This window comes from Carcharodon carcharias, chromosome 6, assembly GCF_017639515.1.
Source record: "Carcharodon carcharias isolate sCarCar2 chromosome 6, sCarCar2.pri, whole genome shotgun sequence".
Classification (NCBI taxonomy): domain Eukaryota; kingdom Metazoa; phylum Chordata; class Chondrichthyes; order Lamniformes; family Lamnidae; genus Carcharodon; species Carcharodon carcharias.
The window spans coordinates 87518199-87544537 of record NC_054472.1 but is presented as its reverse complement, the minus strand read 5'-3'; the positions used below and the strand labels follow the sequence as shown (position 1 = coordinate 87544537).

Genomic DNA, 26339 nt, shown 5'->3' with positions numbered 1-26339 from the left:
TGCAATAACTTTCTTACAAGCCCCCAATATTTCTTCATTTATACTCTCCTACTGTGTAGCTACTGTAAGGGACCTATGATCTATTCCCATCAGTGATTTAAAATCAAAATACTACAGATGCTGGAACTCTGAAATAAAAACAAAAGTGCTGGAAAAACTCAACAGGTCCTGCAGTATGTGTGTGAAGAGAAGCAGAGTTAAAGTTTTCAGTCCAATTTGACTCTTCTTTGGAACTGAAAAGAGGTAGAAATGTGATGGGTTTTATGCTGTTGAAAAGGTTGGGGAGATGGTCACGTGCAGCAAAGGGAGAGGTCAGGGATAGGTTAGAGGGCAGGGGAGATTAAATGACAAAGATGTCATGGAACAAAAGGCAAATAATGTGGTAATGGTAGCAGTAAAGGAAAAAAGCATTGGTCCAGAGTAGATGTTAAATAGCAGAATAAAGGTCAGTGCTGTCTGAAAGCAAAACAGGAGAACAAGATACACACTGCAGGCACTAGATAAACAAAATAGAAAATGGGGAACAAGATTTCATGGTCTGAAGTTGTCAAACTCAATGTTGAGTCCAGAAGCTGTAAGGTCCGTAATTGGAAGGTGATGTGCTGATTCTTGGTTCAGGAGATTGTTATAAAGTGCTCTGCCCAATGAAAGAGAATCTCTTGCCTGTTTATTAGGAGCTGACTGCTGTCTGCTGAGAGGATGGGTTTTGGAGCCATAGTCAGATTGGAGATCTTCATGGGAGAGTCTTCAGGCTATGCTTATCAACAGCTTCTTGAAGCTGTTCTCCTACCATTAGTTCTTCAACTCTTAGTTCAGCCTGCAGCCTGCATTTTGTTGACGGTATCTGGCTTTTCTTGCCGGTGATTTTTTGTGATGTATGTAGGATCTCTGAGCAGTGTGCACATCATCTAGTAGCTTAGTTATATCTTGGTTGTTCTTGTCAAACAAATCTGGTGCTTCTGTTTGATAAAGGACATCAAATGCCATGCTCTGAGTGACATCCCTTAACATCTTCCAAGAATCTTCAATGCCCCTATTACCTTCGGGGATACCAGCAAGCTCTATGACTATTTTTTGTTCCTGTCCCTGTCTCTTGGTTAAGCTTCCTTTTTGGTTTGACTCTTGTTGTCATAGTGCTTTAGGTACTGTATTCAATGATATGATGCTCTTGACAAGCCAATGGTCTGGCCAGTATTCAGCACCTTAAGGTAGAGCACATGTCCTTTGTCACATAATAATATCGTCCAACATGTGCCAATGTTTAGATCTGGGGTGCTTCCATGTTGTTTTCAGTTTATCAGATTGTATTTGTGATGGCAAGGTCAAACTCATCGTATTTAGAGAAAAGAAGCTAGCAGTTGGATTTTACTCTACCAGGCCGTGTGTCCCAGTACTCTCCTCCATGCATTACAGTCTGTAGCAACACAGCCACTGAAACGAGCAAAGATGATGAGTTTGTCTTGCTATTTTTCTCCTCTGATGATCCTACTGAGATTGTTGTAGAATGCTTCTTTGACCTCATGTGTGTGTGGCATTGCTGGTGTACAGTGCTGATGTGTGTTATTTTGCATTCTTTCACAGGATGTGGGTATCACTGGCAACACCAGCGTTTGTTGCCCGTTCCTAATTGCCCTTGAACTGAGTGGCTTGTTAGGCTATTTCAGAGGGCAGTTAAAAGTCATCCACATTGCTATGGGTCTGGAGTCACATGTAGGCCAGGCCAGGTGAAGGCGGTGGATTTCCTTCCCTAAAGGACATGAGTGAACCAGATAGGTTTTTACAACAATCATGATAGCTGTCATGGTCACTATTACTGAGATAAACTTTCATATTACAGATTTATTAATTGAATTTAAATTCCACCAACTGACATTGGGCTTTGAATTGTGCCCCCAGAGCATTAGCCTCGGCATCTGGATTATAAGTCCAGTGACATTACCATTACTACGCCATCGTCTCCCCTAAAAGCATACTCATTCAATGTACCATGAGTTGGTCATTGAAAGCCTTGCAAAGTGAGCGGCTATGTCAAGATTATGCCTGCCCAGCATTCCAGCTATGAGGACAGTTCTATGCTCTGGTCTTGTATTAATGCTTAGAAGTGTTCTGATGTTCCATGAGCTGAGTGTCATCCAGGAATTAGTTGACCTTATCTTTATTTACAACTGCAGTGATTGGTGCCAAACCAGAGTGGTGACTTGGCTGGTGCAGCAAAAGAAGACTGTGTTTAGGGTTCCTTTTCTTCCCCTTCCTGAGATTGGGAGAGCAGAATTGTACCTAAAAAGGTCTGATCTGTCATCTTAGGATAATAAAACTCCACATCTGCTGAAGGACACCTGTATGCAGTGTTATGACTGAAGACCACCAGTAGCTTCCTCTGCCTGGTCCATCATCACTTTCCCCATCACCAAAGAGCTTGGTGGTCTGATGTGTTGGCTGATGTTTGTGGGTGAGGTTAGCACAGAGCAGCTCTCACTCCCTCATTCAAGGCAGCTAATACTGCACTGGTGCAATGTGTGCCATGACCGCAGCAGCTGAAAGGGTGCAGGTTTTAATTTTGGGAGTTGGCCTTCTCCTAGGTGAGCTGCTAATGAAGCTAGAAAGTCTCACCTGCTCTTTTTACATCTCCATCCAATCTGCTGGCACTGTCAGCCGGCAAAGACTTTACTACTTGACCCTTAGCTGGGGTTTTAAAATCAGAGTTCCCTTCTGCTAGGTAGGCTGCCAACCAAGGCTGATGAGCCCCATATGCCCAGAGCTATCTGGTTCTGAGATGCCAGACATTCGTCTACACACCTCTGCCCATAATTCTAAACAGGGATTGGCATGTACACCCAGCAACAGGAGTTTTATTAGGAGAGGCTATTTGAGATGCTGACCATATGGAACTTTTTATAGATGAAGACCTTTTCAATTCTCCTCACTATCCCAGCCCTTCCTAACCCACTGACTCCATTACTGAATGAATTCAAATACAAAACCATGATTATAAATAGAACAATATATATTGTAATCTTAAAGGAACTTTATTTTTAATATTCCCAGTCAACAGCAGAGTTTGGAATACAGCAAAAAATTCATGAATTGTCTCTGTGATCACTAGTCCATATCATACTTAATTGCTTTGTGAAAAAAATTAATTCACCATATTAAGACAAGAGCTTTAAGGCTTGCTGCTGGTCAATGGGTAAACACACTGCATGACATAATCTAAATCATATACCAATCTAATGATATACTAAAATCTTGATATTTCAAATCCTCCTTGTCTTCATCTCTAGTCTGGCTTGAATTAGTGGTTTTAAAATGAGCAGAGTGGTAGGGGCTGAGGTATTACAATTGATTCCATGTTCCCTAGCTGCGAAGTGGGGAAATCAGGCAGAAAAATAATAAGGTCTTCTGCATTCTGGAAAAAAGAAACAAATTCCAACTATCAAATAGCAGCGATATTAGTTACTGGGCCAATCACCCAACATGTTGGTGTGTAATGCTGCACTACAGAAAGACACAGATGTGCTCTCATGTTGTCATAGGTAGCTCTCAATCTCTTCTAATTGTACAGAGATATCTATGAAAAAAAAGTATGACATATCATTATTGTGCACATCCTAATACTGACTCACAGGCATTAAATTCTTTTCCAGTTTCTGGGTCTGAGATATGTACCTAAATGGGAGACAAATATTTCAACTAAAATAATAGTGGAGGTAAGATGGGCAATAGCCAAAACAAACTGAAATGATTCATATTATTCACTCAGAAGGATTATACCATGATGGTTGTTAAACTGGCTCCTCTCACAAATACAACGACATACTGATGAATGGTTCCTTGTCATATGATCATAAAAAGGTGTGAAAAATTAGACTGGAATTAGCTACCATTATGAGAGACAATGAATTACCAAAACTTCAACACAGTAATAAGGGAACATATAAATTTTATCCCATTCACCATTTCACTGTGGCTGTAGTGTGTATCATCTATAAGATGCATTGCAGCAACTCAATAAGACTTTTTCAACAAACCTGTTCCTTCATCATCGCTGGTCAAAAACATGGAACCTCCTCTCTAACAGCACTGTGGGAGGACCTTTGATCCACAAACTGCAATGGCTCAAGATGCTGGTTCACCACCATCTTCTCAAGTGCAATTAGGGATGTGCAATAAATACTGGCCTTGATGTCCATGCCCAGTGAAATAAAATAGAATTGGATATCTATCTTCTAATAAGGAGGACGTGTCTTAACTTTCAGTCGCCCCAGCAACCAAGCCATTTTTTTGGTTTGTGGGGGGGAGTGAAGGAGAGAAAAGGGAGTTCCAAATTTCCAAAGTCCCATATGTGCCCATTTCCTGATTTTGCTCCTGTATAGCTTGGATCTGGTTTTGAGAGTTAGCCCCCTTGCTTTGGAGAAGACCCAAGTGTGAAACTATGTTCAGGGACAGAAGATTACAAGGTTGAGAATTCTCTTTCTATAAGTTTGTGCGCTTTTTTACCAAGATCCCTGTCAGTGTTACACACTTTCATATAAAATGTGAGAAAGCATCAATTAGCATTCAAATCCAACACAAATAAGATGGCAATGTGAGATTTCCAGTTTCTCCCACAATGCATGCAGTGCACTAAGTTAGTCCAATTATATTGGCATTATAGGGCAACCAAGTTCTTGGCCAGTGACCAGTAACACTACAGGGTGGTATTATGGCACAGCGGATGGTAAATGCCGAGCTGCTTAAATCCCAGAGGGAAACTTGAAACTGCTGCCACAACTGTTTTACAATTCGTATTTTATTTCGAGATGCATGCCTTGAATTCAGTAGTCATAAGTCCACTGATTCTTAGGGTTCTTTTTTTTACAAAACTAAATTAAACATTTATTAATAGAAGAAAAGATTTTAAGCACATACGTAGGTCTACAAATTATTAATATAACTCCTAAATCCCCTAATTCATCTGACTCCCAGCTACACCTCCGTTAAGGCAACAGTAAAAACAAATAAATTTCAACAGGTCCAGGCAAAGAACACAATACCCTGGACAGTGATATTCACAGTGAGTTTTCTTGGCTTCGGTTCCTGTAGACCGCAACTTGATGCTGGAGGCTGGAGGCTTTTCACAATTGTGTTAGAACTTACAATTCCTTTTCCCTTATACACAATCTCATCTCCTTTATACATGTTTCTCCCTTTTTAATGTAAATTCCATTGTTCCAATATTTCTTTGCAACTTTAATAGTAGTACTCATTATTTTTAACCTTTGGGAAAAATAAACACACTGTTTGGCTTAGCTTCTTATGGTTAGGTGTGACATCTTACCATCTCTTTGAAATTCAAACTAACCTAATTTATCTAAAAATGCAAATGTTCTCCATACCTCACATTCTAAAACTTCAGCCATGTTTACGTATTTAGCATTTCAAACCTAGTTTCCCTTTTGATCATTTAAAGACTCAGGCCATCTGTCTCCAATTCAATTAAATCCCCCCACGCACATCCACAAAGAGAAACTAATCCAAACCCTGCTATTAACCTACCTTTACAATAAATCACAATAATATTCTGAAAATTATTATATTTTGATAACAGGTGGACATCTTTCTGGTGCTATTCATTTTCAAGTTATGGGATTGCTTTTAGTGTTCCTCTCTCACCGCTTTTAATGGAAAGGAACAGAGGATAGAAACACTTGCATTTATAAACCACTCCACAGTATTACTTAGAAATGTTTCAAAACACTTTACACACAATGATTAACTAAATATGACTACAGCAGCCACCTGTGAACAAGATTTCAAAAACTGAAATGAGATAAATGATTTGTTCAGTCAATTGTTAGCCAGTACAGATAGCTCCCTGAATTCCTGCAATTAGTGCCACCCCAGAAGAAGGTGAGACCCTGATTTAACGTCTCTTCTGAAGGCTAATGTTTCGTAAAATTGAAGAACAAAGCACCATGTTGATGGACACTCCCTTTGCTGCCATCGAATATGTGGTCATGCTATATAAGAGGGAATGGAATAAGCTTTCTCTTCTCTATTATTTTTAAATTATGAGCTTTTCCTAATAGTATGAGTGAGAATGAACTGTGATTTAGGATTGTCACGTCAGTTGTAAATGGTGTAACAAACAAAAATAAACTGTTGAAAGAAATGCATGTAAAGAAAGCAGAGCTGAAGAACAAATGTTTCCTGGTGTTAACAAGTGAGAAATGAATGCCACATGATAAGATTTGTGTTTTCCTTAAAAATGAATGAGATTAACATAGATTGATTTACTAATAGCTGTTTTACTGATTCATTTACTGTTCTTCCTATATGTTTGGATGGAGGTTGTTCTGGCATCTGGGCATGTTCCTCAATATCTTTCCATTGCGCAGGGGGAACAGGCAATCTAGGGATGAGGAGGAGACTTCTAACCGTGTCCTCTGCGGTGCCAACCAGGTGGGAGCGAAGTTGGTCCTCATTCTTCCTAATGATGGTACCTTTTCTCTCGAAATCTTTAATCCAGACCTTGTCACCTTTCTTTAATTGATGTAAGTGTCTGCTGCAGTAGCTTCTGTTGTAGGCAGAAACTTGCTTCTGCCTGTAAGGCTGCTCTCTTGCTTGGATGTCCTGGTAATCCTTGGTTACCAACCCTAGTATGAGTTTTTCGGCATGACTGGAAATTGTGTGTGGGGTTTCCAGCCTATCAGGAGTTTGGATGGGGACAGGCCACATTGTGAAGAGATAGACCTGTAAGTGAGCAATGCTGCAGGGGGAGTTGCAATGAAGTCTTCTGCTGCGCTAAGGAGTTTTAAATGTCTTCCTTAAGTTTCCAAGCCTTTCTTTGGAGCTTTATCTTAGTGACTTTTCCTCTGTGCCCCTGCTTCTGGAGCTTCTTTTCAGGTCAGGATGCTCTGTTGAGTTTTTTCTCAATCTCCCAATATTTTAGTTTTTCTCTGCATTTCCTGTGAGGTTTTGGATTTTTCACAAGCTGCTATGGCGTAGGGTGTTGGTTACATCTCAGAAGGTTTGATGAAATCTTCATAGTCTTTAGCAGGTTAAATGTAAGTCTTTATAAACTACTAGAATGATTTACAAATATACAGTAAAGGGTACATGCTAGGAGCTGTCTCTGTGCTTAGGTCTACACACAAAGTTCAACGCGGAGAAATGTGAGGTCATTCATTTTGGTAGGAGGAACATGAAGAGACAATATAACATACAGGATACAACTCTAAAGGGGGTGCAGGAGCAGAGGGACCTTAGTGTATATGTGCATAAGTCATTGAAGACCGGTTGAGAGAGTGGTTAATAAAGCATACAGTGTCCGAAGCTTTATTAACAGGGGGATAGAGTACAAGAGCAAGGAAGTTAGGTTGAACTTTTAAAAGACACTAATTCGGCCTCAGCTGGAGTATTGTGTCCAATTCTAAGTGCTGCTCTTTAGAAAGATGTGAAGGCATTGCAGAAAAGTGTAGAAAAGATTCACGAGAATGGTTCCAGGGATAAGGAACTTCAATTATGAAGAAAGATTGGAGAAGTTGGGACTGTTTTCCTTGAAGAAGAGAAGGCTGAGAGGAAATTTCACAGAATTATTCAAAATTATGAGAGGTCTGGACAGAGTAGATAGGGAGAAACTGTTCCCACTCATGAAAGGATCAAGAACAAGGGAGCACATAGTTAAAGTAATTGGAAAAAGAAGCAAAAGCGATGCAAGAAAAAGCTTTTTCAGCCACTGGGTGGTTAAGATCTGGAATGCACTGCCTGAGAGTGTGGAGGAGGCAGATTCAATTGAGGCACCGTTATTTGAAAAGGAACAATATGCAAGATTACGGGGAGAAAGTAGGAGGATGGCACTATGTGAAATGCTCATTTGGAGAGCCGGTGCAGACACAATGGGCCAAAAGGACTCCTTCTGTGCCATAACAATTCTGTGATTCTGTGAATAAATTTTAAAGGTGCCTAATTAAAATAGTTTTAGAAGTACAATGATTTGCGTAATTCTAAAATGTAAGCTTCATGTCTGAACAAACCTTGCTGTCAAAATAGGACAGACTCTTAAGGTGCAAGTACCTGTAATTAATAACTGCACCTTTTCAGCAAGACCAGCATTTGTTATTGCTTTAAAGGATCGCTAATAAACGTAACAATGGTAGTTCTTGGTTCAGTCCAGACAAGGGCAAGAACAGAAAAAGTCTTTACAAAATTTTGATTGTACGAAGGAAATACCTATATAAAATTGAGCTCAAGATATTTAAACTTGCTCAATAAGCAGGAAAATCAGAGCTTGATTTGGTGTGGACAAAAATAACTGGTCTTATTTAGTCAGATGACCAGTATGTTTCAGCATTAGAGGATTTTGACTGCCAAGCACAGGAATAGAAAACAAGGAGAAGTGTTACTTTGTCTAGGCAAACAATAATGCTGGCTACAGGCTAACACCTATAAAAAAACAGAACAAGAAGTAGACAGAATATGCTACTCTGTCTAGTAACCTCGCAGGTGATATATAATCTTGATTGAAATTGTAAATTATTGCACTGTAATGTTAGATTCTGCTCTGTGCCAATAAAAGGTTTGTTGTGACCGTTTGCTATCAAGGTTGAATTCCTTGGCATTTGATAGCAATGAGGTCCATGGAGCCCCACTCATAAGTTTTCTCCATTAAATCCTTAAATACAACATGACCACACAAAATATCATCTCTTGAATATTAATTCCTATAACAGCAGTGTGCACACCAGTTACAGCTGAGACCTGGGGCCTGTGCCATCTGCTCCATGGAAGGCTGCAGGAAAAATTCAAGTTGCTAATGTACACAGGTTAGCTTAAACAGCATTTTCTTTCTATTTTCAGATTTTAAGAGGTCCGGATCCTGAGGTATTACAGCTTGCGCAGATAGTGAGCAAGGTTAGGCCTATAACTTCTTACTCTTCTGCTAGTACCATGTTTGTCCTCAGATACATACTATGCCTCAGCCAATGTTGCTTCCTCAAGCTCAATAACTAAATCCTCTGTGGTGGTGTAGCTGACGGTTATGTGATGGGGTGGCAATGGGAGTATATTAGTGCTTGTGTGTCCAACAGGTCGATGTGATGTGTCTAGTATGTGGATGAAGAGAGTCGGCATGCTTCCTAATTGTGTGTGTTAGTCTACTTCTTATTTTCAGCTGACACCGCTGGCTAGCAGCAATGCGAAAAGAGAGCTAAATGTGTAAGTCTCTCCCTATCAGTGTTCAGCCTCACCATCACTGGCAAGTGCGCAGTGCCTCCTTATAGCAACACATGAAAACTGGGTCCCCTATGGCCCCAGATGAAAGCTTTAGGGGAACTCAGGGGAGGTTTGGTCCTCAGACATGTAGTGTGCAGGCCCACCGGCACGTGGACACATCCTGGCTCTCATGAGTGAATAGGTGAATAGCCATGGATGAATAGGTCCACTGCCTTGTGGATACCTTGGGAGAGTGGAAGGCTAAGGGAGTAAACCCTGACAAAAGATCTGGAGTGGAACCCAAAGGTGGACTGCTGTCTAAATATGTTATCTTTCCAGCAACTCCTGAAACCAAGCTGGTGCCAAACATAGAGCTTTGCATTCCTTTGGACTCAACCGTGGAGGTTGACAGAGAACCCTGACGTTTGGGCAGCCCAGGGTCCCTGTAAATTTTGCCCACACTTGTGCCCTGGAAAGGACACTCCAGTTTTTCTGCAGCGACTGACAAGTGATAAGCGCAATTCAACTGGCGCAGAAAACGGGTACTCTGATGGTGGGAAGGACCATCACGTCCCACTGGTCAGCCACCGGCCACCTCAAGTCAGGGAGACACTGATCAGTAAGGTGTTGACCCGCATGGTTCAAGTGCTTCAAATGAGTGCTTGGAGATCAGTGTCTCTGCTCAAGTGGATGGAATCCATTGCATCAGGCAAACAAATGAAACAAACAAGAAAGAAAGAAGATGCTGACTCGATTGGCAAGCTGGAACATCAGGACCATGTGCACAGGATTGAGGGATGACTTGCAGCTGGTCAATAATGTGCACAAGACAGCTGTGATTGTCGTGAAACTTGCTTAGAGTGGATCACTGAAAGGAAAAATTACATGTTTGTCTTTTTTTATTCATTCATGGGATATGGACATCGCTGGCTAGGCCAGCATTTATTTATTTATTATTGCTCAGAGGGCATTTAAGAGCCAATCACATTGCTGTAGGTCTGGAGTCACATGTAGGCCATGTCAGGTTTTTATTAAATTCAAATTTTGCCATCTACCGTGATGGCATTCGAACCCAGGTCCCCATTACCCTGAGTGTCTGGATTACTAGTCCAGTGACAATACCACTACAGGGAAGAGTTCAGAGGAAACACATGAACAGGATGTAGGCTTTACTGTAAGGAACTCACTCCACTCAATGATAAAATCACCTACAAGCATTTCAAAATCCGTCTCTCAACTCAAACAGGACTAGTTAACCTCATGAGTATCTATGCTCCAACACTGTGTTCTACAGTGACTGATTCGAGGCTAACATCCACTTGACAGAATTAAAACAAGGTGCTGGAAAAACTCAGCAGGTCTGGCAGCATATGGGGAGAAACACAGTTAATGTTTCATGTCCAACATGACTCTTCTTCAGAATGTCAAATTTCTGAAGAAGTGTCATATATTGGACTCGAAACATTAAGTCTGGATGGAATTTTCCATACCCACTAGCAGCAGGCATGATAGGTGGCATGCGTGGGCAATATGGCATGATCAATTTCATGATTATAGTTGGTTCAGCCCGCCAATGGCGGGCTGCATTTTCCACCAACGATCACTGAGGAGCTCATTGCAATACATCAGAATATAATTAAAAGACCATCCCGCCAGGGTCTTAGACCCCACCAGATCGTCCATCCACATCAGAAGAAAAACACGTCAGCGTGTTTCACACCAGCACACAAGCGATGGTGATGGTGTCTGGGGGCAACTGCTGCCCAGCCTTGGAGGCGGCTATTGCTGTTGTCGGATGTGAGGGGGGGGAGGGAGGGCAACTGTTGCCCAGGCGTTGATGCTGCCCAGGCTATGATGCCCTAGACATTATAGAAAGCCTGCCTGATATGGCAGAGCTGGAAATAAAATGAACACTGGAGGAGCTTAGCAAATTGACTCACTTGCCATGGACAAAGCTCCAGTTTCTAATGCCATACCACCTGAATTCATCAAGAACAAGAAACCAGCATTCCTGTAGTATCTGCACTAACTTCTCTATCTCTGCTGGAGGGAGGGGGCAGTGCCCCAATATATGCGTGGTGCAAAGATTGCAACCTTGTACAAGAACAAGGACAACCACAGCGATTGAAACAACAATCGAAGCATTCCCCCACTGAGCATTTAAGGGAAAAGTATTTTGCTCGTGTTTCCGTCGTCAGACTGCAGAAACGGGCTGAATGCATCTGCCTTGAATCCCAATGTGGTTTCAGGACTGGATGATCTGCAGTTGACATGGTCTTCTAGGTCCAGCAGCTGCAAGAGAAATGCCAAACCCAAAGAAGACCACTCTTTATTGTCATCATCGATTTCACTAAGACAACCAACCATGTAACCAGAGTTGATCCATTTAAGCTGCTGGTGAAAATTGGCTGCCTGAAGCTGCTCAATGTGATGACCTATTACGAAATAGAGATAACTTAAGTCAGCTATATGTGTATTTGGGTGTGTTAAAAATAAGGTATATCTTTAAAGTTCAAGTTTAATTTGTATTTCTCTATTTGTGTATTAAGAAAATGTTGAGTTTTAGTTTCACTTCAGAAAGAGGAACTTGGGATTTAGTTTCATTTTTGAGGGAGACAGCAGGTCTAAAGCTGTTTGTATGCCTGCATTTCTAATGAGTTTTACCACTCTTGGGGAGAAATTAAAGCAAAGACAAGAGTAGAAAAAACTGTGCTGTTGCCCAGCAACATGGGTCCAGGGAGGAAAGACCACCTGCCCCCACACAAATACACAGGAAAAACAGCAGGAAAAACAGCAGTTTGAGTTCAGTTGGAAGAAGGTGCCAGGACAGGCAGGACATGAAAAGGAACTGATAGCAAGTTCCAAACTAAAGAAGTTCCAAATCAAGGGGCGTGGAACTGGAGAAAGTCCCAAGAAGACCTTCTAGTCAAGGAAGGACAGGGATCTGGAAAAGGTCCTGTTAAGTGAAGTTAAGAGTGAGGAGCAGAGGAAGGCTCCAAGCATCAAGGGAAGAAAAGCTGCAGAAGCAAATTTAAAGCGAGAGGCCAGAAGGTCCAAAGAGATGGCTGACGGTATGTAACTTGCTGCTCTGGACATGTGTAGCAGTGGTGTACTGGAGATGGAAGCCCTCATGTGAAAGATGGAGTTCAGTGAGACTGGTTGGCTCATGGTATAACGTGTCTGGGGGGAGTTGAAGAGAGATCCATTGCATCTGTTTGGGGTGGCATCTGTCACCTGGTTTCAGAGTGTGATGTGTCCGACCACTAGTCACCTATTGGTTTACATGGACTGTGTGCTTACTGTGAACATTAGAGTATAGGATAGCTTTTGTAACTTGTGTTATCTTTATAAATCCATATATATCTGTAAAGGTATAGTTGTGGGTGAAAGAGTATTGTAATATGTTCATCTTTTCTTGTTAAATAAATGTTTTATTCTATGTTAAAAGTTCATCAGCTGACTCCTGTGACTCTGTTCAATAGCTATTTTCAAAGTATCTAAACAAAAAATAAAAAGTTACAATCTATCAAGCTGGGTTCCACCCTGGGATCAGGCTTGTCCAGTAGTAACATCAGCTGGGATCATAACATTTTTCTTTCCATGACAACATGACAGGTAAGGTCAGCTATGACTATACAACATTGGAACTCTTTGAGATCTGCAGCAGGAGTCAAACAGGGTTGTGTTGTGGCACCTATACTCTTTGGGCATATTCTTCACTTTGCTGCTGTCATATGCCTTCAGGTTGTCCACAAATGGTGTCTACTTACATACCAGAGCTGACAGAAAGCTGTTCAGCCTTGCTCATCTGAGATGCAAGACAAAGGTGCACCAAGTCCTCATCGGAGAGTTCCTCTACACCTATGAGGATCACGTTCAACAACAAATGGGCAGACTCTCCTATGCCTGGCAAGAGTTTGGTTTGACCATCAGTATCATGGTCAAGGATGTTGCCATATCACCATCTAACGGCATTGACAATGTGCCACTGGAAGTTGTTGATACTTTCACTTATCTACAATCATCAGCAACCTGTCACTTGATGCTGAAATCAATACACAAATTGCAAAAGCTGTTATGTCCAAGCAGAGTAAGAGAATGGAAAAACAGTAAACTGACCGAGAACTGCAGGTCTGCATCCTCAGCACATTCCTCTACAGTGGCGAGACCTGGACAATATATGCTAGGCACTGCCTAAGATGTATCCTTGGCATTTCTTGGCAGGACAAGTTCACCAACTCAGAGGTGCTGGAGCATGCTAATTCCATCTATATTACTAAGCCAACGACGTCTGTGCTGGCTCAGCCATGTTCATCAGATGGATGATGGCTGCACTCCCAAATACCTTCTATATGGTGCACCGGTCATTGGGTCACAAGCTCTTGGGTGTCATATCTCCATTGCCAGGACACCTGCAAGCAAGATATGAAGATGGCATACATTGACAGTGCCAATTGGAAGATAGTTGCTGACGGCTGTGACCTCTGAAGGATGGTTGTTTGGAAGGGTGTTGGAAAAGGCAAGCAAAAACAAAAAGCTCAGGTGGCTGAGAAGGGGGCCCAACGAAAACAGAGGCCAGTGAATTGTGCACCTTCTCAGTCCACTGTCTTCCTCTGCAGCAAATGAGCCATACCAGGCAATGCTTAACTCAGAGTTGACTACCACGGCATAAACCAATTTCCAAATGACCTAGCCTCAACAGCTTTTTGAAAAAGAAAATCCCACATTTCCATTACTTTTTGTGTGAAGGAATGCTTCCTGTAATCAACCCTAAACTGCCTAGCTCAAATTTCCAGACAAAAGCAAAATACTATGGATGCAGTTAATCAAAATTAATCAACATTAACTTTGTTCTCTCTCCACAGATGCTGCCTGATCTGCTGAGTGTTTCCAGCTTTTCCTACTAATGTAAAGGTTTATGCCCCTTGTTCCGGATTCCTCCATCAGAGGAAAGTTTCTTTCAACTGACTCTATCAGGTCCTTTATACCATCTTAAACACATCAATTAAATCACTCCTCAGTCTTCTATATCCAAGGGAATATAAGCCTCATCTATGTAATCTGTCCAGGTAATTCCATGTTGCAACCCCAAAATGATAATATCCTTCCTGAGGTGCAGTGCTCAGAATTGAACACAGTACAAAAAATGAGGTCTAACCAAAGCTTTACATTGCTGTAAATTAATTTCCACTTCTTTATATTTTGTGCCCTATAAGTATGGATACATGAATTTATAATGAAAACAACCAAAGTAAACATGCTACATTTTAATTACACCCTCCTGCCAAAAAATGATGATATTGAGCCTCAGTTTTGCATCTTCTAGCTCTTTAGTATGTGTTGCAGAGAAGCTCCTATGCGCCAAACAAATCTACTTATCTGCTTCTCAAAGGTACAACATTTAAAGATAAATCTATTATAGATTAATATACTGGATTGTTCACACTGTTTCATTCCAAAATGCCATGAAGACCCTTCTATTATGTTACATACAATATCAATGTGCCTGTAGGTGACTCTGTGATGGAAATTTTCTTAAGTCAACATTAGTGACATCTCCACTGCTAAATTAGTTAAAAGGCTTGATTAAAACAAAGTCTGGTAAACATGCATGCAATTATAGGCTTGAGCCAAATGGTGCCCCTATGAATCAGCTGAAGGCTTTGAGCCTGTAGTACTGTCAGCCATGTTGGTATATGTAAGAAACAAAGACCTGGAGGAAATTGTACAATTAATTTAAATTGATTTGAACTTCAATGTTCACTTTAGTTATATAAATACAACTAACCCTTTTCATTATCTCCTCCAGATAGCGTGCCCTTGCACCTTTCAGCTGTACGATTCCCTGTTTCATCCCCCATTACCTGTGAACCTGACTTCAATGTGTCTGTAGCCTATATTAGTGCCATTCTGTTCCTTTCTCTGGATTCATGTGGCTGGACAGAAAAAAAGGAGTCTTCCTACCCAGTGCAGTTTTTAACTGTGGTGTCTAGAGAGGTACTCCATCTCTCTCCCTTTTGCTTCTAACTGTTTTCCCTTACTCTCTCCCATTGTTTTCTTCCTGCATCCCTTGCCTATTACACTTCTCCCACCTCCTTGCTTCACTTTCCTCCTGATTTCTCTGCTGTGTTACAATTAGCCCCATCAACCTCTAACACTTCTTGGCCTGGGAACAGCATTTGGCCTTAGCTATATGAGATTGACTAGTAATAAAAACAAAATATCTAAAAATAAAAACAGAATGTCTGACATCAAAATGGGGAACAGAAATTGAGCCCCATTCCAACTATCTCCCGTCCTCGAACCCTGCTTCGCTCCACTTGATCTCAACTCCCTGTGTGCAGCACCATAAATGATGGACTAACATATTTATTTATTATGCTTTTCTTTATTTTGAGCTTTTAAAATATATATTATGTACACAGGATAAGATTCTTTTTATTATCATGCACTGTGATCATGTCTGTCTCTTAGCTCATTACTCAAATTAATAGTAGAAGCTCAATACCAATATTGACAGATAGTTTCCTCTTAAGGATTTATTAAAACAAATATGAAAAATTAGCTACCTACCTTGACCTGTTCAATGATGTGCTTTAATGCATCCACGTCTTGTCCAGTTTTCGGAACTAATCGAATTACTTGATCTCTAGCATGTTTTTTAAAAAAAAGCAAGTTTTATTTTCTTGTAAATTTCTCTTCAAACAGGCAAAATATCAAAGCTTTGCTAATTATGCGTACCTTAACAACATTTTGACTTTTCATTCTTATTATTAAATCTATGATTTCTGCAGAATATATCTACTTCCCACAACGTAATTACTTATTTTAATCATGCAGAATATGGACCATTTCTGGAGATTATAACATTAAATTTTGGCCCCTATTTTTTGCTTCATTGCAACCCATATATTACTATAATTGGTGATTAATGGAGTGTAAATATGGCCAAGGATCACTTGTACTTGATATCTGCCCATAACACCCATTTCCATTGGTCATTGTGACAAATGCAGGAAGTTCTCACCAGAAAGAGACTATAACTTCCTGGTTATAACAGAAAAGAGTTGATGACATTTTGACACCCATGTTTTTCCCAACACCTACACAAAATCATCATCAAAAAGGGCATTCAGGTTATGAAGATACAGATTTAAAGGGACAGAGCAGGGGAAATATAGTCTTTGAAGACAACTTTGTAAACATTCTTGTGCTTTTTTTTAAACCAATTATTGCCTACTTTTGCATTCAGATACGTTTGGGAAAGGCTTTGTGAAGTTGTCATTTTTGCTTATGTCTTCAAATTTGCACAGTGGGTTTTTCTATAAATTATAATCATGGATGACGAGGAGGATCAGCAACAGACAGGTAAGGTTACACAACTGTTACACACTGACTGAGACACAAAAGAAGCGTACACAAATGGGTTTGTCCCATGAATTCCATGTCCCAGCGCTCTGGTTTAAAAGGAGACACAGAGTTACACTGCCTCTGTAATCTGACTGGCATCCAAACTCCAATACAATTATAGCATCATGAGTGGCTGGGAAAGGCATGTGAGCTTTTCATTTTAAATCTCAGGTATATTCACACAAGAATTAGGAACAGGAGTAGGTCATTCAGCCCATTGGGCCTGCTCTGCCATTAGGTAAGATCAGGACTTATCTGATGGTGGCCTCAACTCTGCTTTCCTGTCTGCCCCCCATAACCCTCAACAACAAACTAACTCAACCTTGAATATGTTCAATATATTCCATGACTCAGCCTCCACTTCTCTCTGGGGAACAGAATCCCACAGACAAGCAACTCAGAAAAAACTTCTCCTTATCTCAGTCTTAAATGGGCGACCCCTAATTCTTAAACGATGTTTCCCGGTTCTAAACCTCTGCACAAGGGGAAGCATCCTTCCTTCAGCATCCACCCTATCAAATCCCCTCAGGATCTTATATGTTTCAATTAGATCACCTCTCATTCTTCTAAATTCCAATGGGTATAGTCCCAACCTGCTCAACCTTTCCTCATAATTTAACACCATGGGCAGGATTTTCTGGCTGACGAGCAGGTGGCAGAGCCCACCCGTCAGCACTTAAAATGTCACGTGCTGACGTCATGCGAGCATCCCAACGTCAGCGCACGGCATCGCGATATTTAGGTGGGCAGGCACACTATGCAGCGGGACGCACACCCGCCATTAATTAAAGGCCTCGTTAAGACCCTTAACTTGCCAATTGTTGATGATTTTGAGGGGCCCGTGTGAACTTCGGCTCAGCGCACGGGCCCAACAGGCAGGCGAGGAGGAGACTTTTTATTAAAACTCATGCACTGGCGGGATATGTGGGCTCAGAGGGGTTGTTCATGGTTTTCATGAAGTATTTAATGCAGAAAGTGTTTTAAACTTGCCTGTGCGATTGTTACCAGTTCCGATCAATTTCCAAGAGCTTTTTGTGTACTTTGAAGCTTCAGCTGACCAGTCTGCAGACAGTTATCTTTATCGGCCTGCAGCTTTCCGGAGTCCTCCATTTAGCCTGGGGGTATGGGTTCTGACATCGCCACTGGAGGCAGCTCCTCTGAGGAGGAAGGGAGGGATAAAATAAGGAGGAGGCCAGGACTGGACAAACAGCCTCCAGGGGAGCCACCTTTGGGAGGCCTTGCGCAGGCACAAGGGACGCAGGGCCAAGAGGTTGTCCAAGGTGCAAGGGGCCGCAGAAGACGTCACTATCCTGCTGCCAGGGTATACAGGCAGCGAAGCAACTACCTCTATATGACTGAGGTGCAGTGCCGAAAGAGGCTCCAACTCTCAAGGGAGACAGTCAACTATATCTGTCAGATGATTGGGCCTGGGATCTCCCCTGTGTGGGTGGACACCCCATGCCAGGGTCTCTGAAGCTCACAGTATCCCTCCACTTCTATGCCTCTGGCTCCTTCAAGGGCTCGGTGGGAGATCTGTGCGGTGTCTCCCAATCAACTGTCCACACTTGTGTCAAGCAGGTTACAGACGCACTGTTCAGGTGTGCATTTACCTTCATCCCCCCACTTTCGGTGCGACCAGGCCCGCCAGACACAGCGAGCCAGGGGCTTCACAGCCATTGCTGGCTTCCCCCACATCCAGGGTGCTATAGACTACATACATGTGGCCATCAAGGTGCCAGCAGGTGAGCCCGGTGCCTTCGTCAACAGGAAGAGCTTCCACTCCATGAACGTGCAGATAGTGTGTGATCACAGGATGCAGATTCTGCAAGTTTGTGCAAGGTACCCAGACAGCTCCCACAACGCCTAAATCCTCAGACACTCCCAGGTGCCGGGACTCTTCAGTGTTCTGGTTCGGCTGGATGGTTGGCTGCTGGGTGACAAGGGTTATCCCTTCCGAAGGTGGTTCATGACACCTCTCTGTCGTCCAAGAGCCGAAGCTGAGCAGCGTCACAATAGGAGCCACAGCATCATAAGGGCTGTGGTGGAGAGAGCCATCGGTCTTCTCAAGATGTGTTTCCGTTGCCTAGACCACTCAGGGGGCGTACTCCAGTATCCCCCAGATCGCACCTCTCTGATAGTGGTAGCATACTGCGCTCTGCACAATCTTGCGCTGGAAAGGGGGGACGCAGCAGATTAGGCTGCACATGATGAATCCAGCAGTGGCTCAGAGGATGATGAAGCACAGGGCGATGATGAGGGGCTGCACGCCGACCCGCTATTACACCAAGGAGGCAGGGACACGCGGGACAATTTAATCCAACGAACCTTCAGCTAGCTCCACACACATGGATCAGCAGGAACAGCATTGTCTGGCGCTTCCACACATGGCACTTAGGTGCTACATCTTCCACCTTATCAGCTGCAACAGAAACATCAATGTCCACTCAAACACTCATGAGTTGTATGTGAAAAACACAAATGCAGCACAAAGGAAACACCCTCAGACATGGTCAGAAAAGTGGACTTTATTCTGTCCAACATAAAACAGAAATGTCTCTATGACAAACATAAGTATTTGTTCCCTAATCTAAGGTCAACACCAGTGAGACATATCCGTGGAGTGCCTAACGTGCCTTATGCTTTCGTTTGCGGGTGCTACGTCTAGGTGCCGCCCCATCGCTCTGAGTGGCTTGTGAGACAGCCTGCTGACTCTGCTGTCCTGTTGGTGTCGATGACCTTGGCGGGCAAACACAGGCCCGTGGAGCCTGTGATTGCCCCGCCTGGGAGGGAGTGACCAGTTCCAGAACTGGCACCTCCCCAGTTGTCATAGCCTTAACGGATGCAACGTTGACTGGGAGAGGGGCGGAGGAGCTGCTGCTGCCCTCATCCGGAGCACCCTGAGAGAAGATCACAGTGACGACAGACAGCTGCCGCGCCGACGTGAGGTCACATTGGACCACCCTGCTCACCGCAGATGCATGGGCACCGAGCACCGACACTTGGTGCCCAGAACATCTCCCACATTGGGAATGACCACACGTGGCCATTACCGCTGTGAGGGCTTGCAGGTCAGAACGTAACCCAATCAGAAGAGTCTCCATCCGATCGAAGCCCCTCTCCATGAAAGTCGCCAATCGGAGGAAGCGTGAAGTTCTGTCCTGGTGTTCATGCCTTCACTTACACTCTGCCTGGACTCCTCCACCGCAGAGACCAACTGAAGCATAGACTCATGTAACCCTGCCAGATGCAAACGTGCTTCCTGCTGCTTGTCCTGCAGCTGCTGCAATGGTGACAACTCCAGAGGCACATCATCAGTGCTGGACTTAGCATATGCCTGGTCCCCTGCAGCCCTCCGACTGCTGGCGCCATTGACACTCTCTGTCCCTGCCATTTCCTCCAGCGATTGTGAAGTGCCCTTTCCACTGTGACCCAGGACACGAGCCAACATTAAGTTCCCCACCGAAGTGTTTGTCACCGTGCTGGTGCCTGGCTGGCTGAAATGATGTGCTGAAAGTTGCACGTCTTGGCCCTCAGGTGTGGAGGGGGGACTCTGGTGTCGTTGGGCGCAGTGATGCGGTGGTGATGCTGAAATTAACAACAAGGACAGTGCATCAGTTAGCATTCAGTCAATTAAACCTTTCGTCCCTTTCCCCCCCCCCAGCCTCATAAGTCGCTCACCCTTCAAGGCCCTAAGGAGAAGAACATTGGTATGGTGGAAAAGAGTCAAGAGGAAGCCCAACCATTAGACGCGCATACAGACAGGCTGGTCAGATGGCCTCAGGAATGCCACATGGCATGTTATGTGCCATTGGAGTGGGGAGAGTGCAGAGGTACCTGACCTGGATGCATGCTGGCCTGGATCATTGTGGTGCTGAGGAAACATTGCAAACACTTGCGACATTTGCCATGGATCACAGGAGATTGACCTTCATACAGATATGAGGGGAATAGAACGGGTGGACAGAAGGCAGCATTTCCCCTTGGCGCAGGGATGAGTAACGTGGTGGCATTTATTTAAGTTGAGTGCCATAAGGTTCACAGGTAAGGTGCTGAGGACCTTTTGGACAGAGTAATGTGGGGGCACTGGCTGAAAGGGTGATGAGGTACCAACCCCCTAAGATGCAAAATGTCTTTGGCTGTGCAGCAGCGATGCCATGGCATGTTAGGCCATGGAGATAGTGGTCACAAATGGGATAAGGTGACTTTGGGAGGTGCTGGAGACACACAACCTCAAGGGGACAAGGGACGTTTGTGTATGACGCACACGTCAGAGTGTCTCAGTCTCTGAATGAGCCATGTTGCAGCATTAACAATTACAGCAACCATCAGTGGCTTGGATGGTGGGCAGACAGAGTGGATGGGGCTGTGGACCTCAAATATCTGGCCGCTATAACCTAGCCTCGCTGCCAACTGCCACCCTGGCTGCCTGCCTCCTCCCCAGCTCCATGCCCTGCTCCTCAAAGGTGGTGAGGCACTGGAGCAGGGCATGCCCACCACCAGTCCTCTGGCGCTCCCTTTGTATGTGCTCAGTTTTTACCTGCAGAGCAGAGAAGAGGGTTTATTGGGGCTGATCGCTCATGTACTCTGCATGCGCACACTGCACCCGAACCATAATGACCCATCTGAGGCCTTCAGCAGGTCCTGTCCACACTACTGGTGATCAGTCCCCAGAATACAGTACAGCTGGTCCCAACCCCTTCCCTCAATGGCAACCTTGGACACTTTCGGCATCCATCACTCTGAACAACAAAGTCTTAGCGCCCATGGCAAGGAGGCGCAACTAGATGCGGCGCCGAGGCCAGCAGATGGCTCTTGGCCACAACACCTTGAGGCTCCGCTTCCACCATCTCATCACCATTAGAATGACATGTGTTGGAGTTCTGAGTTTATGCCTGGCGGCCTCCTCTGCAGGTTGCCCCCAGACTACTCAAATGCCACATACACCAACATATGCTGCCAGGAGAACCCATCTTCTCATCAACCACTAAGACTGATGTAAGCATGGTCAGTACCCGTTTGCCCACCTAGCATGCGCCAAATGCCCAATGCAGTAACGACAGCAAGACTTGGGGGTGGGGGCTGCTCAAAGGCTAGGGCTACCTGCTGGGTCAAATGGCCAAGGCCAACATGGTACTCGCCCTTACAGAGCAAGCAAATCATTGAATTGTTTGCGGCACGGCATTCTTGTGTGCCGCACATCATCATGGGCGCTTACTACGTCACCCACACCCTCCCATGCCTGCCCGGTGACGTGGGGTCCCTCCTCCTCCCATCCTCCGGATACAAAACATCCTGATGGCTGGGCACCTCTTGGAGGAGGACATCAAGGCATGCATCTGAGAAGCGAGGGGCACACTTGCCCCCCACCCCTGCTGGCCTCTCCTACAGCCTGCCCCCCTCCTCCTGCTCCAGCTCCTGTCCTCTGAGAGCAGCCTCTCTCTCTTCGAGTGGCCATGGTGCACTGCCTCAACGAGGCTGTGTGACCACTCTTTATACAGACTGCCGGTTCCCCATTGGAACCGGCGGTCTGAACACACCTGCCTCTGCAATGATTTTCCCGTTCTACACGGGAGTTGCTAACCCACTGGGCGGGCCTTAATTGGTCCGCCCGCGCAAAATGGCTGCTCGGCCCATTTCGGTGGCGGCAATCGGCTGCCCGCCCGCTGCTGAGTCGGTTGGGCCCACCCGCCCATCAAGGTCAAAATTCTGCCCATCATCCCAGGAATCAGTCAAGTAAACCTTGTCTGAACTGCTTCTAATACAATTAAGTATGGAGACCAAAATGATACAGCGTACCCTGTATACAGTCTCACTAAGGCCCCATACAGCTCTAGCAACGCTTCCCTACATTTGTATTCTGATCCTCTTCCAATAAACGCCAACATTCTACTTGCCTTCCTAATCACTTTCTGTACCTACGATTCATGTGTCAGGACACCCAAGGTCCCTCTGTACCATGGAGTTCTGTCTGCAGTCTCTCTCCATTTATATCCTCTTGACAACTTGCTTTCCTACCTACCCTAGTGTCATCAGCAAATGAAGCTACCACACATTCGGTCCCTTCATCCAAGTAACTGATATAGATTGTAAATATAGTTGAGACCCCAGGACTGATCCTTGTGCACTCCATTAGTTACAGCTTGCCAATCCGAAAATGACCCATTTATGCCTACTCTTTGCTTCCTGTTAGCTAACCAATCCTCTATCCATGTTAATATGCTACCCCCTACACCATGCACTTATTTTGTGTAGTAACCTTTGATGAGGCACCTTATCGAATGCCTTCTGGAAATACAAGTACAACAAATTTACAATTCCCTTTTGTCCACTTTGCTTGTTATTTCCTGAAAGAACTTTTATAAATTAGTCAAACATGATTTGACTCTGCCTAATTTTATTATGATTTTCTAAATGTCCTGCTACTACCTCCTTAATAATGCATTTTCCCTTTGACAGAGGTGAGGGTAACTTGCCTTTAGTTTCCTGCTTTGTCTCCCTCCTTTCTGGAACAGAGGTGTTGCCATTTGTGATTCTCCAATCCGCTGAGATCTTTCCAGAATCTAGAGAATTTTGGAAGATCACAACTAATTCATCCACTATAGCTGCAGCCACTTGTTTTAAAACCCTGGGGTGCAGGCTATCCAGTCCAGGAGACTTGTCAACTTTTCATTCAAATAGTTTTCCCAGTATCTTTTCCCTAGTGATTGTGATTGTCTTAAGTTCCTCCCACCCTTTTACCTCTTGATTTTCAAATATTCTTAGGATTCTCTTAGTGTCTTCTACAGAGAAGACAGACACAAAATAACCATTTAACACGTCCTCCATTTTCTTGTTTCCCATTATTAATTCCCCAGTCTCACCCTCTGGGGAACCAATGCTCACCTTAATTACTCCTTTCCTTTTAAATACTTATAAAAACTCTTACTTTTTTTATATTTCTAACTTTCCCTCATACTCTAATGCTGCTCTTTTTTAACCATTCCTTATTGGTTTCTAAAATCTGTCCAATCCTTTGACCTGCCACAAATCTTTGTAGTATTATATGCAATGAACAATTTCTGAACTGGAAAGTCAGCCTGGATTTTGCTGAAAACTCGGGAATCGAATTTGAACCTATGACCTTCTGACTCGGAGGAAAGTGTGTTAGGCTGACACATAACTATGTGAAGGGGACTAACGTTCATTAAGAGTAGGCTTGTGGACTTTATAGATATATAGTGCAACTCTGAAATACAAAGGAAATCATACTGAATTTGGTTAGGCTACTGTTGAAATATTCTGTACAGTTTTGAGCAAGAATATCAGACACATGGAAAGGATACTGTGAAGATTCACCAGAATTATATCATAAATGTTAAGTTACATTTATAAAGAAAGGTTTGAATAACTTGGGATGTTTCCATAAATGGAACTGCTCTTATTGAAACAATTGCAATCACTAACACTTTAGACTTGGTCCTCTTGAACAAATATAACTGACACATTTGCTTTCAAACATCTCTGCAATATTATCTTGTGCACCTTGTCTAAATTCAGTATGTTTTACAAAAAGGTTTCTTATTTGGTGGTGGGGTTATGGTCCGAGGGTGGTAGGAAGAAGTGTCTGAGAGTTGGCGCTCAGCCTCTGCGAGATAGAGGTCAGTACACCAGGAAACAACAGCACCACCCTTGTTGGCAGGTTTAATAACAAAGTCAGGGTTGAACCTGAGAGAACAGAGTGTAGCAAGTTCAGAAGAAGACAGGTTGGAGTGGATGAGAGGAGCAGAGAAGTTAAGACGGCCAATGTCATGCCAACAGTTCTCAATGAAAAGATCAAGAGCAGATAAGAGGCCAGAGGGAGGGAACCAGGTAGAGGAAGAATACTGGAGGTGGGTGAAAGGATCTGTTGAACAGGGGGAGGACTCCTGCCCAAAGAAGTGAGCATGGAGACAAAGGCGATGGAAGAAGTATTCAGCATCATGCCGAGCCCAGAATTCATTGAGGTGAGGGCATAAGGGAATAAAACTGAGTCCCTTGCTTAGTACAGAACATTCAGCATCAGAAGAGGGAAGATCAGAGGGTATGGTGAATATATGACAAATGCTGGGATTAGATGAAGGGATGGGGTCAGAGGGACGGAAAGGGGCGGAGGGCGTTGGTATCAATATGTTGTTGGAGCTTGTGTTCCTTAACTCCTGAAAAGGAAGAGAAAAAGTTTCTTGTTAAGGCATAGGATGAGATAAAGAATAAAATGAAACTGGGGACAAGGACAGCTTTGAGATAGGGCGAGTCAGTGCTACTGGAAAAAAAGGTCATTACATATTACCAGATCTAAAATAACCTGCTCCCTGGTTAGCACATCCTGTTCTAAGAAATTGTCCCGAATATACTCAACTTCATCTTCCAAGCTACCTTGGCCAATCTGATTCATCCAATCTATGAGAATATTAAAATCACTCATGTTTATTGGAGTACCTGCCTTGCAAGCCTCCATTATTTCTTCCTCTATACTCTATCCTACAGTGTAGCTATTGTTAGGGGGCCTATAAACTACTCCCACAAGCGACTTCTATTCAAGACATATCACAAAGCTATCCTATGCAAAGTGCATCAGGAGTGCCAAAAAGGGCAACTCTCCTCACCTACCTCATGCATTATACTATTCTCTTTATGGGATTAGGTGTTTAACTGCTCTGTTATCTATCCATAGATTACTTTTCATGACTTCACATTGTGCTTTTATTCACTTTATTTATGCCTCTTCATCTTTCCCCTCTCCCCCTTCATCCTGGGTAAAGGTTGCCAACAAGTTTAATGTCCAAAAACAAAGAGCAGAATCTTGCCGTCGGCGAGCAGGGGGCGGGACCTGCTTGCCGACACGTAAAATGACACGGGATGACGTCGGGCAGAACCCCCAATGTCATCACATCCCATTTAAATTTTCAGAAAGGCGGGCCCACAGCAAAATCATCTGCAGGCCTGCTGACCTGTCAATGGTCACTTGAGGCCATTGACAGGAGCAATTATACAATAAAAGGACCTGCCCATCCAACCTTAAGGTTGGTGGGCAAGCCAGGAGCCTCGGGTGGGCAATAGAAAAAAACACGAAATTTCATCCACTGGCGGGATGAGGTTTCATGTGGGGTTTTTAAAAGTTTAATAAAGCTAACATGTAAATTATGAACATGTCCCATCTCACGTGACATTGTCACATGAGGGGGACATGTTAGGGAATATTTTTTTCTATTTTTCAAAGTGTCAGCGGTCCCCCTGAGGCAGCACTTAGCCTTAGGGAGATGTGTGCTTTTTTGTGCGCATGTGTGAAAGAGCACACTCTTGCTTTTGGGGAATCCCCCCTGCCTGCACAGGAAGCGCATAGCACTTGCCGCCGGACGTCATGGTGGGTGGGCCTTAATTGGCCCGCCCACTTAAAATGGCAGCGGGGCCCACTTCTCCGGCAGGGATCGGCTCCCCAACTCTGGAGATTGGGTTGGGCCCGCCCGCCCGACAGGCAGAAAATTCTGCCCTAAGAATGTTTGCTTCCTATATGGCCACTTAACTTTAAATTTTAGCACCATTTAAATTTCATCTAAAGTGTGATTAGGTGTGATAGATGTTGCATTTGATTTTTTTTAATGTTCTGCATCAAATGGGGCAGGTAAACCTCTTATATGAATAAAAGCAAAATACTGCAGATACTGGAAATCTAGAACAAAAACAAAAATACCTGGAAAAACTCAGCAGGTCTGACAGCATCT

At 43.7% G+C, this 26339-nt stretch overlaps 1 protein-coding gene across 1 annotated transcript in view; it reads right to left on the bottom strand.

The window, feature by feature from the left end:
- Positions 1 to 25042, bottom strand: part of cpa6 (carboxypeptidase A6) — a 162400-nt gene extending 137358 nt beyond the window's left edge. Inside the window, exons 1-2 of the mRNA XM_041189265.1 lie at positions 24901 to 25042; positions 11393 to 11627 (exon numbers count right to left, since the gene is read on the bottom strand). Of these exons, the coding sequence (XP_041045199.1) occupies positions 11393 to 11627; positions 24901 to 25042 (377 nt within the window). The remainder of the gene's footprint in view (positions 1 to 11392; positions 11628 to 24900) is intronic.
- Between the last annotated feature and the right edge of the window lie 1297 nt (positions 25043 to 26339).